General features: G+C 53.7%; 2 protein-coding genes across 2 annotated transcripts in view; both read left to right on the top strand.

Annotated features, from left to right (window-relative positions):
• The window catches only part of IGSF21 (immunoglobin superfamily member 21), a 39,608-nt gene extending 35,488 nt beyond the window's left edge, over window positions 1-4,120 (top strand). The window contains exons 7-10 of the mRNA XM_074847993.1: window positions 2,874-2,959; window positions 3,188-3,380; window positions 3,476-3,514; window positions 3,853-4,120. Coding sequence (XP_074704094.1) covers window positions 2,874-2,959; window positions 3,188-3,380; window positions 3,476-3,514; window positions 3,853-3,926 — 392 coding nt within the window. The 3' untranslated portion in view covers window positions 3,927-4,120. The remainder of the gene's footprint in view (window positions 1-2,873; window positions 2,960-3,187; window positions 3,381-3,475; window positions 3,515-3,852) is intronic.
• Window positions 4,121-9,405: 5,285 nt separating this feature from the next.
• KLHDC7A (kelch domain containing 7A) lies at window positions 9,406-12,521 on the top strand. Its single transcript, XM_074848077.1, has one exon. It carries the CDS (start codon window positions 9,406-9,408, stop codon window positions 11,812-11,814), a length of 2,409 nt encoding a protein of 802 aa, XP_074704178.1. The 3' UTR covers window positions 11,815-12,521.
• Window positions 12,522-16,255: the final 3,734 nt, after the last annotated feature.

Below are 16,255 nucleotides of genomic sequence, written 5' to 3'. Positions count from 1 at the left end.
CGGTGCAGAGCCCCTTGTGCATAGAGGAGGTAAAGAAAGAGGCTGTGGGACTGCTGCACCCCCAAGACCTCATAGCCTCAGGGTGCTTTGCAAAGGGGAGTGAGCCTTGACTATGCAGAGGGGGGGTGCAGGGGGCCTCCCAGCCATGGGGGATGCTCTAGGGTGGCGTTTGCTGGGTTGACATAGGGCTGGGGTTGGGAGGGAGCTGTGGACTCAGGCAGTGGGGATTTGGGGTGATGGGTGGGGCTGGAAGGGGGAAATTTAGGTTCCTGGTGTATTGGAGCAAGGCAGCAATGTCAGTGGCAGGGGGTAATGTGAGCACAGCCCTAGATTTGGGGGGGACTGTGCTGGGAGAAGCTCCCTTGGTGAGAAGGAGATGGGTGTTTGCATATAGGGACGAGGCATAGGACCAGGGCAGGGGGGACAACGAGGGGCTGGTTTTGGCGGGGAGCCAGAGTTGTGCTGGGTGTAGGGATGAGTGGGGGGGGCAGGTGTTGGGGTACCTGGTGTTTGGTGGCTTTGGTAAAGACCTTGGTTGCCTGCAGGGCAGGTGAGGAAGTTGGTAGCCCCTTAATGTTACCTCCTATGAGGTGTAACTCTGGGAAGAGATGGGACAGAGGAGCTCCTCTGGACCAGGGTCATGTTGCAGGGGACACACACACCTTCACCCCATAGTGCTGTCACCTCCATCCACTTATACACAGTCCCAGGAGACCGAAGGACATGCCACGACCCTTGTTGGCCATCACCACCCAACTCATCCCCATGGGGATTGCTGGGGATGGGCCAGGCTGGCCCCTGCACAGGGGCAGCCTGCGGGGCTGGTGAGGCCCCAGCTGCAATAGGGTGGTGGGATTGAAGCCAGGGCCTCCCTGTTGGCTCCCAGTATGCCCAGGACACTAGAAGAGCAGAAGCTCCTCAAGGGACCATGGGAGCCAGTGAACAGGTTGGTTAGCGGAGGTCCCTCCCTTTTGCCCCACAGTGTCCCACCCTGGCTGGGCAACTTGCCCCTGGCTAAAGCTGGGTCTCCCCTACCTTCTCCTGGTTCCCTGTCAGAAGAGGCTGAGCTCTCCACTAGGGTTTCCCCAGCTTCAGGGCATCCTCCTGGGCAGGCTGCTCCAGCCTTCCTCCCTTCAAGCTGGATGGAGATGTCTGGGCTTTGCTCCTGGCCAAGTAGGGCACTTGGCTTGCTGCATCATCAATGATGCACCATCTCCTGGAGAGCTTCACCTCGTTGGCTTTCCACCCATCTTTGGCGCGGGCTTCAGTGTGCACAAGCCTCTCAGTGCTGGTGCTCTGTCTCATCAGCTCATCAACCACCTCAATTAGTGGGAAGTTGGCGGCAATGAGGAGGTCAACAGGAGGTTGGCAGTCAACAAGGAGGGCAGCCGCTCTCTTGCTAATAGAAAACCCTCCATTATCTGTTCCTCCCTACTGAGTATTAAAGCTCTTTCCCAGCATATAACTGGACAGAAAATAACCTAAAAGTCCTGCATTTTCACATCTTCTGCAGCTCATCAGGCTTAGGTGCCCAGTCTCTGGAGCTCCCCATGAGGCTAAGACCTTGATGACTTGCTACTTTGTCCCCAGTAACTCCAATACCTGTAATAGCAAAGCTCACCCCACATTGTCCCCCGAATCGACAGCCCTCCTCATCCCCTAAGATGCCTCCACCCTCACTGGGTGCTGCCCCACCACCACCATCCACAGCTAGTTTTTTGACACCATCATGGCACATCCCCCATTAACCCCCTCCCTATAGTGAAATATATATACACTATATATACCCTCTCAATAAAAACCACACTGAAACAAAGACAAACCACTTGCATCAGTGCCAAAAGATATTTAGGTACAGACCATGGTGTAATCACCTGCAGCCTATCACCCCTGCTCCAACACCAGAGGGCTGGATCCTGCATGGACATTGCTGTCCAGGTGCACAACCATGGTCTCTGGTGCGTGTCTGTGCAGAGCATCCTGGGGTGTGGATGCCCTTTCCAGGGGCTTGTGTCCATCACTGCAGACCGATGTGCTTTCTGGTGACTGTTTGTCCCTTTGTGTCGTGCAGGGGTGCCATCAAGGCTCAGCCTGTCCCATCCACAGCGGTGCTTGAAGGTACAAGGATGACACATCCCCTTTTGCCAAAGCACAACCTCCCTCCTGCCCATTTTCCCCTTTAAGCCTGCAAAAGGCTCCTTCCATGCAAAGACCAGGGGCAGCTCCTGGGACTGTCCCATCCCACTCATGGCCAGGAAGGACATCCACAGAGCCCCAACGCAGCTGGGAGCAAAGAGCAGACCCCACCACGGCTGGCTGCATCGCTGCTTCTCCCCGCAGTGCACCAGGGAAGGGTACCCCAAGTCTGGCATGGGAAAAGGGGTCCTCTCCTCTTTACAGGGCTGTGCTTGGTGTTTTGTGCCAGCAAGGCTTTGTGGCTGTCTCCCATGCTAACAGCACTTGTGCACAACTCACCGAGGCCACCTTGTCCTGGGGATGCTTTTCTGAGGTGTCCCTCTCCATGTCTTCAAACCAACCTGACCCCTCTTGACCCCTGCTTCTGAGCAGAGAGGATCTTGGTTAGGAAATATGTTCTTCACCATCAATGCATCTCATTACAGCCATCCATCAGTCTCCCAGTCTTCCCGTTCATCTGCCTTCAGGGTCCTTGTCTACCTGTCTATCAGTCATTTGGACATCCATCAGCCTGTCCATCAATCACCCAGCCATCAGCGCCCCCGCGCCTGGCTGGCACACACCATGCAACCCCCTCACCACGATCATTCATCAAACTACCATTAACACCAGCCAAGGGCACCCATGGGCACTGGAAACCCTTGGATGACATCCCTTGTCATTCCCTTTCCTTGCAGTTGCTCCCAAGGGCCCGAAGATCATGATGACCCCGACAAGAGCCCGCGTCGGAGACACCGTGCGGATCTTGGTGCAGGGCTTCCAGGTCAGCATCCCCATCCATCCCCATTGCCGTGGGGCAATGCCGTGCTGACCCACAGCCTTGCATCTGCACCAGCGCTTTATGGGGTTGGCTTGGTGGTCTTGGGTTGCCTCATGGTCCCTACACTGGTGCACCTCTGGGCATTTTGGCTCTACCCTGTCCTTGCTCCAGGTGCAAGACAGGGTTTGCTCATGCCCTACGCCCATCTCACAGCCCCCCATCTCCCCACAGAATGAAGTCTTCCCCGAGCCCCTCTTCACCTGGACACGTGTGGGGAGCCGGCTCCTCGACGGCAGCGCTGAGCATGACGGCAAGGAGCTGGTGCTGGAGCGGGTGCCGGCCGAGCTCAATGGCTCCATGTACCGCTGCACTGCCCAGAACCCCCTGGGCTCCACTGACACCCACACCCGGCTCATCGTTTTCGGTATGGTGGCACCGCAGAGGTCACCCATCCCTCCACAAATCCTCACTCATCTCCCCCCGAGTAAAACTGTTTCTCTGCTATTTCTTTCCCATTAGAAAACCCAAATATTCCCAGAGGAACAGAGGACTCCAACGGTGAGTGGCGGTGGCACTGGTATTTCAACCTGAAACTCCCCAGGGAGGGAAGGACTGTGCAGAGAGCATCTCTCCTTGCATCGCCCCAAGCCCTTGGCCATCTCTCCTTGCATCACCCCAAGCCCTTGCCCTTGACAGCAGGGATGTCCTTGCACCAAAAAAGGCCCTGCAGATGCTCCCCACAGCATCCCTGACCTGCTGCCTGCCCCGCACAAGCTCCACAGCAAGTTTAGGAGGGGGATCCCCCCCAAAAAATGGTAGTGACCCCATCCTGCTTTGAACCCAAGTGGCAAGACGCGGCTCCCTAAACTCCCCATCCCTTTTCTCCTCCTGCCTAGGTTCACTTACCGGCCACTGCGGCTTCAGACTAGTTTTGGCGCTCACCCTAACAGTGATCCTGGAGCTAACGTGAAGCTTCGCCTGCCTCTTCCTCCTCCTTCTCCTCCTCTTCCTCCGTACTGCTCCACCCGGCATTTACACCTCCGTCAATCAGTTCTCTCTCTCTCTCTTTTTTTTTTTTTTCTATACTATTTACAGTCTCAGTCTCTTTCTGTCTGTGTCTTGGCTTCCTCAGACAATTTAATTAAAAGGAAAAAGAAAAATCTCCCCCGGTAGAAGGCTGTGCTTAATCTTTTACCTTGTACTGGGGTACCCAGCACCATCTTAGGGGACCCAGAGGCTTTGCAAGGTCTTGGAGGGGGCGGGCCCTGTCTATGATGCAAGGACCAGATTTCCCCTGGAAAAATCCATTTAAACCATTACCACTGCACCGAGGTGCTTCAGGTCTCAGCTCCCCAGGGTAAGGACCACATGTATCCCCAGAATGAAGGACATTGGGGACAAGCCCCACTCAGCCCACACGCATGCGGACGGCGGCACTGAGAGCCCAAAAGCCGTGGATCACCAGCCTTATCCGGACCTCGGTCGGGGCAAATCGGCTTTACTGGAAGACGGGCGCCGTGCACAACACTTGTCCCGTGCTGGGCGGTCAATCTCTAGTGACAGACAGCTCCCAAACCAAAATGTCAGCACTCACACATGAGCGAGCAGCACACGTCCCATCAGGCAGTGCCGGTGTGGAGGCACCAGCTGAGTTTAAAGTGCTGCACCGGTGTTTGGTCTGTGCCACCCCTCCCCATGCCTCTTGGCTAATTGTTGCCATGGAAACAGATAATGGTCCAGCACAGCCAGATCCTGGCCATTCCTATGGTACCCCATGCCGCTGGGCACATCCTGGTACAGCATTAACCCTGCTGCAGGACGGCTCTTTGGAAAAACCTGGTGGTTTTGTCCCAATCCTGCCCAGTCCTGGAGGATGCCGGAGGCTTGCCTGGTGGTTTTCCCTCCCTGTGGTGCCTCGAGAGCATCCAGCCCAGGGCCAGGATCCCTGGGGAGTGGAAGGGGTGGGGAGAGGAACATGAGGATGGGGCACTCCCCTGCCTTTTCCTCCGGGAACTCTTAATCCTAGAGGATTAGGCAGCAGCGTGTGGTGCTTCATCTTTCCAAAGCCCCGTACAAGTGCTAAGCATTATTATTACTATTATGATTAATTATTATTAAGCAGATTCAGTCCCTACCATGCTCCATTGCCAACCTCTCTGCGAGTGCTTTCCCAGCCTCAAAGGAGCTGAACAAACACGCAGCAGCTCAGGAGTTTCTGCCTAGACACAAAAGCACACGGTTTTATAATTCAGGCTGGAAGCAACGCAGGGACAGATTGGGGCTGGCTGGGATGTAGGAGGATCAGCGGCTTCGCTTTCATCCCAACAACAGCATCCGAGCATCTGGATCCCTTCAGACCAGCTGCCCAAACTCCTGCTTCCTCTCCAGCTGCTTTCACTGCTCCAGCCCATTGCACCTCTCCGGGTGAGAAGGGAACCTTTATTTTTTAGGGGAACCTTTATTTTTTAGGAAAATCCACATGACTCTGTTTATCCCCACACTACCAAGCAGGCAGAACCCCACCACCACTACGGTGTGGATGCTTCTCTCCCTCCTCACTGGATTGGAGATGCTCTGGGGGCCTCATCCCAACGTGATTAAACAACCATTAGGCCTTCTCGCTTCAAAAAATGAGGATTTACAGACGCCCAAACCTCCATTTAAATGCAAATGTGCCGGTTTTAGCCCGGAACCATGGAAATGAAGAGCATTACAGCAGCAGTGCCACCATCATTCAGCTCTGCTAGATGCCATCTCAGGAGTGACAGGATCTCCCCATCCAGTGGCTGGGAGAGGACCGGTGGGCTCAGGGGTCCTGCGTCCCAAATCCACCCCTCCATGAGTTCTTTCCCCAGGGATGCTGGCATGGTGATGGATCAGGCTATAGGCTGGGACCTTCTTGGCACCAGCACAACCACAACGATGAGTGAGGGGATGCAGAAACCTCTCCTCATTTTGGGCTGAGGTGCTGCCTGCTTTCCCAAAGTCCCTCCAAGGCAAGGGACACAAAGAGATATCATCCCACCAAAGCAGTGATCCAAAGAAAACCATCCATGATGTGCTGGACCCTGCTTTCACCTCCTGCCCCTTCTCATCCTTCACTCACCACTTACCAGCCCTGCCACCCCATCCCCATCCACCTTCCTACAGGTAATTAACAAAGGACATCAATTAAATCTGTAACTCCCCCCCTACCACACACCCTGTTGTTTGAGGACCTGGCAGTGAATAATGCAGGAGGCTGGAGGGGGAAAGAGCTGCTCAGGTTGTTTCATTATTGATGAGAGATGACAGATCCGCGGCTGACAACCTGCCTAAGAGATATGATTAGCTTGTAAAAAATTAATCGGGCTTCTTAGGGATGACGCGAGCTGAAAACCCCAAGGAGCAGCGTTATCGATGTTCCCTAATTTCAGGGGACTTTGAAAAGGTTTTAGCAAAATTTGGAAGAGGCAATTACATTCAATTAGAGTCACAAGCACCGAGACGTCAGTGCTGCTCAGAGACACCGCGACTGCATCCCCTGCTCCTCTACATGGCCCCTCGTCCTTCTTACCGCAAGGCATAGATAAATATACATTTATACACTGGACTTGCATTTTTGCCATGGGGATCCTTCCTTCCCAACATCATCCCACACAGCTCAAGCTCAGCAGTTGTGCTCTGGTCCCCCCATCTTGCCATTTGTGAAGACAACAGCACCCAGAGCATGCTGCCTGCCAAAAACACCCTCACCTCCCCCGGCACCCCTTGTTTTGCCCTCCCAACGCTCCATGTTTTGCCCTCCCAACATTCATAAAGCCCCACAGATGACGAGGATAATCACACTCCTCCTGGCTCATACCCAGAGTCGGGGTTTTGGCAGCCCAGCCCTGCGTCTCTCAAGGATGTGACACATTCAAGCCCCCAGCCTTTCGGGATATTAGGGTGGGGGGCACAAAACCAGGGATGCTCTGGCATGATGGGGCTGGGAATGCTGGTGGGAGCAATGGTGGGCTTTGCTCAGTGCTTCCCCTGCCTCCTCCACCTCATTACTGGGCACAGATACTGCCATGGCTGGGTTCACAGGGCCACCAAGTGCATGCATAATTCATGCTTCCCAGCTCACGAAAACAAGGTTCTTTGCAGATCTACCTGCAGATTAAAAACCATGGCAGTAAGTGATGAAGAAACCTGGGGGTCATGGCCGTGCACAGATGGCCAGACCCTTTGCCAATTAGCTGAGCCCTGAAACACGTGCCCAGCCTCGATGCACATCCCTGTTACCCCAGTTCCAGCCTCGGCTTCAGGACCCTCTGAGTTTGCAGGCAGAAGGGATGCCCCTTTCACTGAGGTTTTGGCCAGACCAAGCCCTCCAGTGGTAGATTTTGGGTCCCCATGTCACATGGGATGGAGAGGAGCGACTAGGTGGGTTTGGCTGGTTCTGCTTTAGCCCCTGGTGCAAGCTCAAGATGCACCTGTGGGATGCATCACACCAGCTCTTGCCCTGCTCCAAAGTCTGGCTTGTAATCTAAATATCCTCATTCCCCCAACCTCTTCCTTGATGCATTTCCCCACGCTGCACCCATACAAGGTGACAACTTGCTGAACAAACCCCCTAAAAACTGCTGGTGGGCTCTCCCTGTTCATAACAGGGATGTGCACAGGGGTCCCTGAGTGCCAAGCCAGTATGGGGAGTTTACCGCTCTGCTTCCTTTCCATCCTCTGTCTATATGTACACAAGTATTATGCTATTTAGCACGTGGTCCGCCACCTAACAAGCATCCCTGGCAAGTCTAGTGACAGATATACAACCACCCCCATCTCCTTCAACACCACCACGATCCCTGTGCAAAGCCATCAGGTGAAATTCAACATCTCAGCATTGGCAGGGGGACATCTCAGCACTTGCAGATGTTGGTCATGGTGGGGAACGTGCCTCAAGGAGGTTCAGATGCTCCTCCCCATCCCAAAAGGCAGTGCCCAAGCTCACGCAATGGCTGGTGAAGATCAGCTGCTGCACAGGAGGTGGTTTGGGAGGCAGTGGACACCAGGTATGAGCTCATGAGCACCCACCACCCATTAAAGACCCATGGCAAGACCTCCTCCTACCACACACACCCATGACCCATGCATTTGGGACCCCTCACACCCACACATCACACAAGGAGTTGTTTTAGCATCACTTGGGTTCATTTCTCTGGCAAATCCCACCGGATTGGGACCAAGCTAGCAGGGAGTGAGTCCCTGCATACAAACAGGAGCAGCCGCCCACCCCCACCCACATTTTGGCTGTTTCTTTGACACCTGGTAAGGCCTCATTTCTTTATGCATCTCTCAGCATGCGAGACGTTCCCCTCAGGGAAAAGGAAATTAATTTTATCCCTTTGAATTCAGCTCACTTAGCAGCGATTGCAGAGGGATGTCATTCCCCAGGCCCCCTCCTCTCCCCCAACCCCCGCCGCAGTCCAGGCATGGGGACCCGACTGCCTCAGGAACCACGGGGACAACAATTCCCCTAAATCTTTGAAATTCAGATCAGGACCAGATGCATCACTGACATCGTTCCAGGGGGAGAAAGAAGCTAGTGGGACACTGTCTGGCATCCTCCGTGCCTCAGTTTCTCCACAGTGACTCCAATCCCCACAGACATCCCACATGCAGGAGCACGTCCCTTGCAAATGACGACTTGCATCTCTCCCTTCCCATCCCAAATTTCTTCCTGGTCCCAATACTTTGGTTTACTTTCCTTAGTTCATCCCTCTCCCTGTGCACATGGATGCAGGTCTCTGAACACGGTGGCTACCAGCTGCAGTTTAACTCCTGCCTTTATTTTCTCTTTGGTGCTGGATTTTTCTCCCTCCCAAAGCCCTCAGCTCCTTTCCACCAGCTCTTAATTTCCCTGCCACTTCCAAGTTGGCCTCAAAGACACCCCAGAAGCTTTCAGGCTATTTCCCGTCACCCTTTGTTAACTAGAACACTGCAAACGAAAGCTACCGAGTTAGTCACCTGCCTCTGCCACAGAGCAGCCGCTCAGCGTCAGACCAAAGGTCTGCCCAGCACTAGGCTGCCTCTCCCTCCCTTCCCCGCACCTGCACCGAGGGATGAGGGACCTTTCCTGGACAAAACAACTTATTTTCACTTCCATTGCATGATCCCTTTTACATAGCAAAAGAAACAAGGAGGTAGCACCATCAGGCTGCTCGGAGGAGATATTTTTCCTCCCTTTGTGCTTCCTTTTGCTTTTCTCTGAGCCTCTCTGTTTACCAGGCTAATAAAGCCGGCTCTGTGCTGCCAGTTCTGGGCTGCACCTTTTCCCCGGAGCCCAGCCCATCCCAAACATGCAAAACTTGTCCGGAAATCTCCCGCCAGCTTTGCCCGCTCAAAGTCACCTTGCCCCAAACCTTCAGCTCCACGCTCCAGACTCGCTCAGCAATCATTAATCGGCTTCGCATTCCCGGCATGGAAAAATGCCCCAGCGGGTAACCCTGCTCTGGCAGTCCGACATGCAGCTGGCCGGCAAGCTGGTCCTCTCCGCCGCCGCTCTGCTCCTCCTGACTTTGGCGTACAGGTTTTATAAGTCCCGCTCGCTTGCCGGGGGCAAAATCCCACCGGCTGATACGGGAGGAGAGCAGAGGGAAAATGCTGCTCAGGATGGGGATGGGGACAGTGCGGCGGGTCTGCGACGGAGGAGGGTGTTTGGTGGGGAGGCAAGGAGGGATGGTGGGGATGGACAAGTGAGCGGTCATGCGAGCGTCCCTGGGACACAGTGTACGACTCCCTGGGGGCATCCAAGTCTGCCAAGGGGTGAGGAGGTGGAGGAGGGAGGAGAGGAGATGGTTTCTGAACTGGGGCTGACTCGCGGGAGAGCAGGGATGGCCGGGAGAGGAAGTGAGCTGGGAAGTGACCTGGGAAGTGGGATGGGAAGTAAGTTGGGAAGTGAGCCAGGAATCAAGCTGGAAAGTGATCTGGGAAGCAAGTCAGGAAGTGAGCCAGGAAGCAAGCTGGGAAGTGAGCTAGGAAGCGAGCTGGGAAGTAAGATGGCAAGCGAGCCGAGCTCTTATGAGCCTGGGGATGCAGCTGAAACACTGAGCAGCCACAGGGAGGAGGACACACTTGCCCCAGGCACTGGGCTTTCCCCCAGGATTGCTAATGCCCAGATGGCAGGTGATGGACATGCTGAAAGCATGGAGCAGGATTTGGCTGTCAGAGGGATGAAGCAGGAGGCCGAGGGGTGCAGGCAGACAATCCAAACCCTCAGCGTCACCTCGGACCTGGGTCTAACGATGATGGCAAGCAACGCAGGGTCAGACGCCTCCTACTCTTTCTCCTCGGTCGCAAAGATCCAGGTGAAGGAGAACTACATCGCTGAGCGGCGGGCAAAGGACGGGGCTGGGCAGTCAGTCCCCGGTCTCAAAGGCAAAGTCTATGACTACTACGTCCAGTCCATCTCCCAGTCAGTGTCCAAGAAGAGGTGTCTCCCTGACATCGCTCCGGGAACATCCTGCAGCCACAGCTTGGAGCAGGTCAATAAAGAGCTGCAGAGCTTTGCAACCCAGGAGCTGGACGCAACTTCAGCAATGCAGGCTCCCACCACCTCCTCCATAGTTCCACCACCTACGGGAAGCTTGGGGATCTCCCCTGAGCCACCATCTCCTGGCCGCAAAGACAGCCTCCTCCAGATCGCCAACAGCCCCCACCTCCAGCTGCCCATGGAGGGTTCTGGGGTCACAGCACCAGCCAGCACACTGCCTGCAAGCCCCCAAGCAGGGCTGGTGGCCAGTGCTGACCTCTTCCAAATGCCACCACCCACCCACCTGGACCTGGGGAACTGCTACGAGGTCCTCTGCACAGCCAAGGCGCAGAAGCTCAGCCATCTCCAGGAGGCCGCCTACAAGGTGATGAGTGACAACTACCTGCAGGTGCTGAGGACACCCTCCATCTATGGACGTCTCAATGCCGGCGAGCGAGAGCTCATCCTGCGGTGGAGGATGAAGGGAAAGATGTATGTGGCTGTGGCAGATGTCAATGTGCAGGAGCCTGGCCTCCACACCAGCCGCCTCTGCTACTATGATGACGGAGGGGACTGCTGGCATCGCCTCTGCCACGTGCCGCCCGAAGTGGTCTCCCAGGGGTGCGCCATGTGTAGCATGTTCAACTACCTCTTTGTGGTGGCAGGCTGCGAGGGCACGGGTCGGATGCAAAGACCTTCCAACCGTGTCTTCTGCTACGACCCCTTGACCAACATCTGGAGGGAGATTTGCCCCCTGAACCAAGCACGGCCACACTGCAAGCTCGTGGCCTTGGACGGCCACCTCTACGCCATCGGCGGCGAGTGCCTCTACACGGTGGAGCGCTACAACCCCCGGCAGGACCGCTGGACCTTCACCGCACCCCTGCCCCACGACACCTTTGCCGTGGCCCACACAGCCACGGTGTGCGATGGGGAGATCTATGTGACAGGGGGCACCTTGCGCTACGTGCTGCTGCGTTACTCGGCTCGCTCCGACAGCTGGAGGGTCAGCCCAGCCGGCAGCAGCAAGGACAGGATGGCCGAGATGGTGAGCACCAACGGCTTCATCTACCGCTTTAACCTCCACCACAGCACGGGCATCAGTGTCTACCGCTGCAGTGCCAAGGCCAAGCTATGGTATGAGTGTGCCACCTACACTATGCCCAACCCAGCCAGCTTCCAGTGCGCCGTGGTGGGCAGCCTGGTCCACTGTGTTGGCCGACACTTCCACATACGCTTCTTGGCAGACCACATCTCACCACGCTTCGGGACCAAGGAGTTGCAGCCCTTCCCATCACCCCGTGGCAGCCTCCTCCCAGCCGTCCTGGTGCTGCCAGAGGGAGGGATGGCCCAAACGCAGGTTTGAGGGATCCATGCTGGGGGTCTCATGCAACAGTGGTGATAGCTCAGACGTGACATGATGGTGAAAGCTAGTAGAAGAAGCCACCAGCCCACATTGAACCACATAGCATGGGACCAACACTACCAGGGCAGTGTTACCCATACCTACCATCAAGTAGGTTTCCTCTCAGTCCCCATAAGTAAGGAAGGAGACAAACTGCCCTTGGATACTGCCAGTAAACCCAGCCTTGAAGACACAAGGAAGAGCAAAGCAGGAGCTGGGTGGACTTATTTACTTAGAGGTATTTAAACATAGGCGTGCTTGCTTGGATGCAAATAAACCACAGCTCGCTGCAGGCTCCCAGCTGTGCACTACCCAATAAGTAGCTGCTTTACGCACCGGGTGTTTAATACGGTGTTGACCTGAACACGCAACACACAGGGGATTTTAAGGTGGAGGAACACAGCAGGGAGGTATCCCTAAGGAGGTATCACCCAAAGGTCAACCCCGTCAGCATCAAGTCAACATTGAGCCTTCAGGCTCACACATCATCCCAGGGCTGGAGGTTGGGGGCCAGAGGGTGCACTGCTCCTACCATCACCTTCTCCTCAGCACAGAATTTTATATATATATATATATTTATATTTATATGCACGCAATGTAAACAGGCACCATAGATTTATAGACAGCTGGTATTAAATAAAATTAAAGTGAACATTTGGTAAAATTAACCACGGGCTACTGTTGCACATCATTTCAAGCCGTAGCCAAGCCTAATGGGAACAAAGAGGCCGATGCATGTTTTACATTGCTAATTACCGCACAGACAACATCTCTGAGGAGGCAACCAAAAGCAAACCAGGGCCCTGGATGTGAGCAGCCAGTCTTTCATCCCCTTTTCCCCGAGCTCACTCTGCTGTCTCCATGTCCTGCCAAAAGCCTACTTTGGGTAATTGCATTTTCTTCCCCTCAAACGGCTTGTCATCCGTCATCTGGCAGCCCCAGATGGACAAAAACAGCTCCCAGACAGACAAAACCCTCCTGTACCTGCCTCCTCAGCGGCAGCATGTCACGAGTATGAAGTCATGGATGTACTTGAAGGTAAGAGACGTGCTGCAGCAGCCCATGGTATCACCATTTACACCTTGCATAGTGGTTTAGGAGAGCTTAGGTTCATGTTCTCTTACAGTGCTCACAAAAGTATTTATTACTTCTCTCAGTCACTGCCTGGAAGCCTCATGTTTCTGCCTTCAAGGGCTTCCTATGAAGGTCAGTGGCATCCACCCATGTTAGGAAACCTTGGGAGGCTGTGTTTGCTCATTAGCAAGGTTTGCTCATTAGCTGTAGCATGTTTCTTCTGCTGATGGAGGGTGGGTGATGCACCCTGTCCCTGTGCTAAAAGCTGCCACGGTCCAGCCTCTTTCACCCACCCTGGGGCCACCTCTTCCTACCCCAGGAGGACCACCCCATCGACATGCTGGGGCTGAAGCCTCCTGCATCCCAGCATGTCTCTATGCCGGGGTGCTTGGGCTGGTAAACTTCATGAGTCAAAAAACCTCCTTATTATTATTATTTAACTCCTTGTTATTTAGCTACCTCCATAGCCAGCGCTCAGAGCAGCAAGCTCAACAAGATAAGCTCACGCATATTGCAACACATTTCTGCTTTTTCCCTGGCAAAACCCAGGTACTGGATGTTTCACCTGAGCAGCCCAGACCCTTTGTAACATGCAAAAGCCTCTTGGCCACATCAACATCCTGGCTTCACGCCCTTCGGCATCCCGGCCACAGCGGGCTGTGCGCTGGGGAGCAGAGGACGTGCTGACTGGGTGGGAGCTGGGCAGCTGGAGCCCTTCCAGGTGACAGCTTTTTTTTTCATCCCCAGTAAAGCTTTCCTGGGATCCTGCCCTTCTCACGGTGCCTCTTTGCTTCCTCTTAATATTTCACCTTTTCTTTAACTCCTTGCTGCCAGGCTCCAGCCTCAAAACCCAGCAGCTTTTCCTCGTTCCCCAGCCTGACTGTGAGCGATGAATAACAAGGACCGAGGGTGGGCAGCTCTCCCCTAGCTCCTGCACTCTCCAATATTAATATGATTTGCCTGGGGAGGCATTTTGGAGATTAAAAAGCACCGAGGACATCCCGTGCCAGAGCACTGCTTGTTCTACAGGGAAGGACAACCAGGTTTGGAGCAAAAAAACATGCAGCAATCCTGTGGTTGACGGTGAAATGACTTCTGGCTGCAGTTAAGGGAAAGGACAAATGAAAACTGATACTCAGACCTGGATGATATTTTTTTTTGCTCCCAAATACCTGTGCAGGGGAGGAGCCTTTGGAGGGCTGGCAGGTGTGGTGGCAATAGCAGTGTCAGCAGCCAACTCCTGCCACTACCACCAGATGCCAGCTGTTGATTTCCAACTGTGCTGGATACCCACCTCTGTGTTTCTGCTAACGGGCAACAACTTCACACCATGGACTTGCAGCTCTCAGGATAACCATAAGGCCATCAAGTAGTTTCAGTGCAGCTTGCGACATTAGGATATTATTTATTTTCACCGATCGGGTTGGCAAAGCTACCACAATTTACAGGAAAAAGCGTTGGGAGGCACGCGGTGAATCCTAATAAAACTCCACAGCGTGCCCCCATGGAGCTACAAACCACCCCGAGCAAGTTCAAGTAATGATAAATACTTAGAGGTTGCAATAAACCCAACAGGGCTGGGGGTTTATCTGGAAGATCCTGCTCTAGGGAGCCTCTTCCCTTGCTGCAAGACTCGTCACTGCAAGCCAGGACCCTCACTGGGCCAGGGACCACCAGGACTGGGTGCTGGAAGAGAAAACACAACCACCACTGGCCTTGTGAGAGCTGGGAAAACCAATTTCCAAGCATCCACTAGCAGTTCTTCCATCCCTACAATTCCCTCAAGGGTGCCACCAAGGATGTTCCCCAGCAGAGAGCTCTTCATCGCCAGCACCTAGACCCATCACTGCCCTCTGAGCCCCCCGTGACTGGTTTATCTCCCAAAAGAAGGGTGCAACTGCTAAACCGTGCTGCTCTGCAACCAAATATAACCTTTGCACTAAATTCAGTATTTTCTTCTAATCAAGAAGACCCATTATCTACCCCCGCCATGTTTATTTAGGCAATTACATAGCTTAATGTACATTGATTCAGATTCTTAATTTTTACATTTTTGATTATGATAAAAAACCAGGGAGTGACGCATTTCTTATTTGCTCAGTGCTCTTTTTTCCTTTGCAATGTGCCAGGCTGCATGCGAATGGAAATTGGAAGTCAATTAAAGAAGTGCAAAACCAGCATTTTAAAATCTTTTTTATTAGTTAAACACGGTTACCTTCAATGTGTCGGCTACAGCAGGGTGGGGAAAAAAAAAAAACAAAAAGCAAAAAAGTGAGCTTATCCAGACATGTTTTGCATTTAAAACCGATGTGATACATGAAAGAAATATTAAGCGTAGCGAACTGACAAATTAAGTATCTCGTTCCTGACAAGTGGGAGCAAATTCAGTGTCAGTGGTTGAGGAGCCAGGTGGGAATTTAAAGGCAGGGGAAGGGAAAGACCCATTGCAGCATCTCTAGGTGCTGGTAAGGGAGGTGGCACCTCTCAGTCCCTGATCATGGTTTCTCCTAGACCCTCTAGAGAGTTGCCTACAGCAACATCTACGCTCCTATAGGTTACGTTGCCATCAGGAGAGCCTCCATGTGATAGTTAAAGCCAAGGAGAGATGTCCTGTCCTCTTCCACTCATTTCTTCACCCCTCCTGCACCTAACCCAAGCTGACCACCCACAGATGGCCACCAGCAACCCCTTGGTAGAGCAGATCCCGGAGGCACCAACCTCAGCCTTTCTCCACTCTGGTTTGCAACCAGGACCAACCCAGTTGTGTAGACAGGGAGCTGCACCCAAGCTGCAGAACCTCATTTACAAGCAGACACTAACGAAACAGCGCTCCACAGACCCCATCGCTTGCAAGACCCAGAGCTGCCTGCCTGGTGCCAAAGGGACATTTCTTGGCAGCATCCACAAGGAACTACTCTGGGAACGTCAGCCAGCTCCTTGCGAGCACGGAGAGGTCAGTGCTAATGAAAGATGCTATCGCAGAGCCGGCGTCCGGCCAGACAAACGTAATTAGCAGTATTTGCAGAAGACAAACCTTGGCGAGGACGGGGGGGATGGGAGCACATCCCCTTGTGATCGTTTTGGGGAAAAAACACGGCCATTTGGAGGCCTTCCAAGCTAGAATAACAGCCTTGCCAATGACTATTTAATTAAAACCCACACGGCATTCGAAGGGAGAAGGGCTGCGAGTGAATAAGCGCGGTGATAAAATATACATCGACTCCGGCATAAGTTCTCTCTCCTCAGCACAAGCTTTTGCTTAAACCGTTGATGGTTTTTGATTCACAAGCTCCAGTGAGGAGGAACATTTGCCAGCCACTATTTCAAT

This window comes from Strix aluco, chromosome 22, assembly GCF_031877795.1.
Source record: "Strix aluco isolate bStrAlu1 chromosome 22, bStrAlu1.hap1, whole genome shotgun sequence".
Classification (NCBI taxonomy): domain Eukaryota; kingdom Metazoa; phylum Chordata; class Aves; order Strigiformes; family Strigidae; genus Strix; species Strix aluco.
This window is presented reverse-complemented; position numbering and strand designations above follow the sequence as displayed.

Excerpts from the sequence above, each read along its gene's own strand:
- KLHDC7A (XM_074848077.1), top strand. The coding sequence starts at position 9,406 with ATGCCCCAGCGGGTAACCCTGCTCTGGCAGTCCGACATGCAGCTGGCC.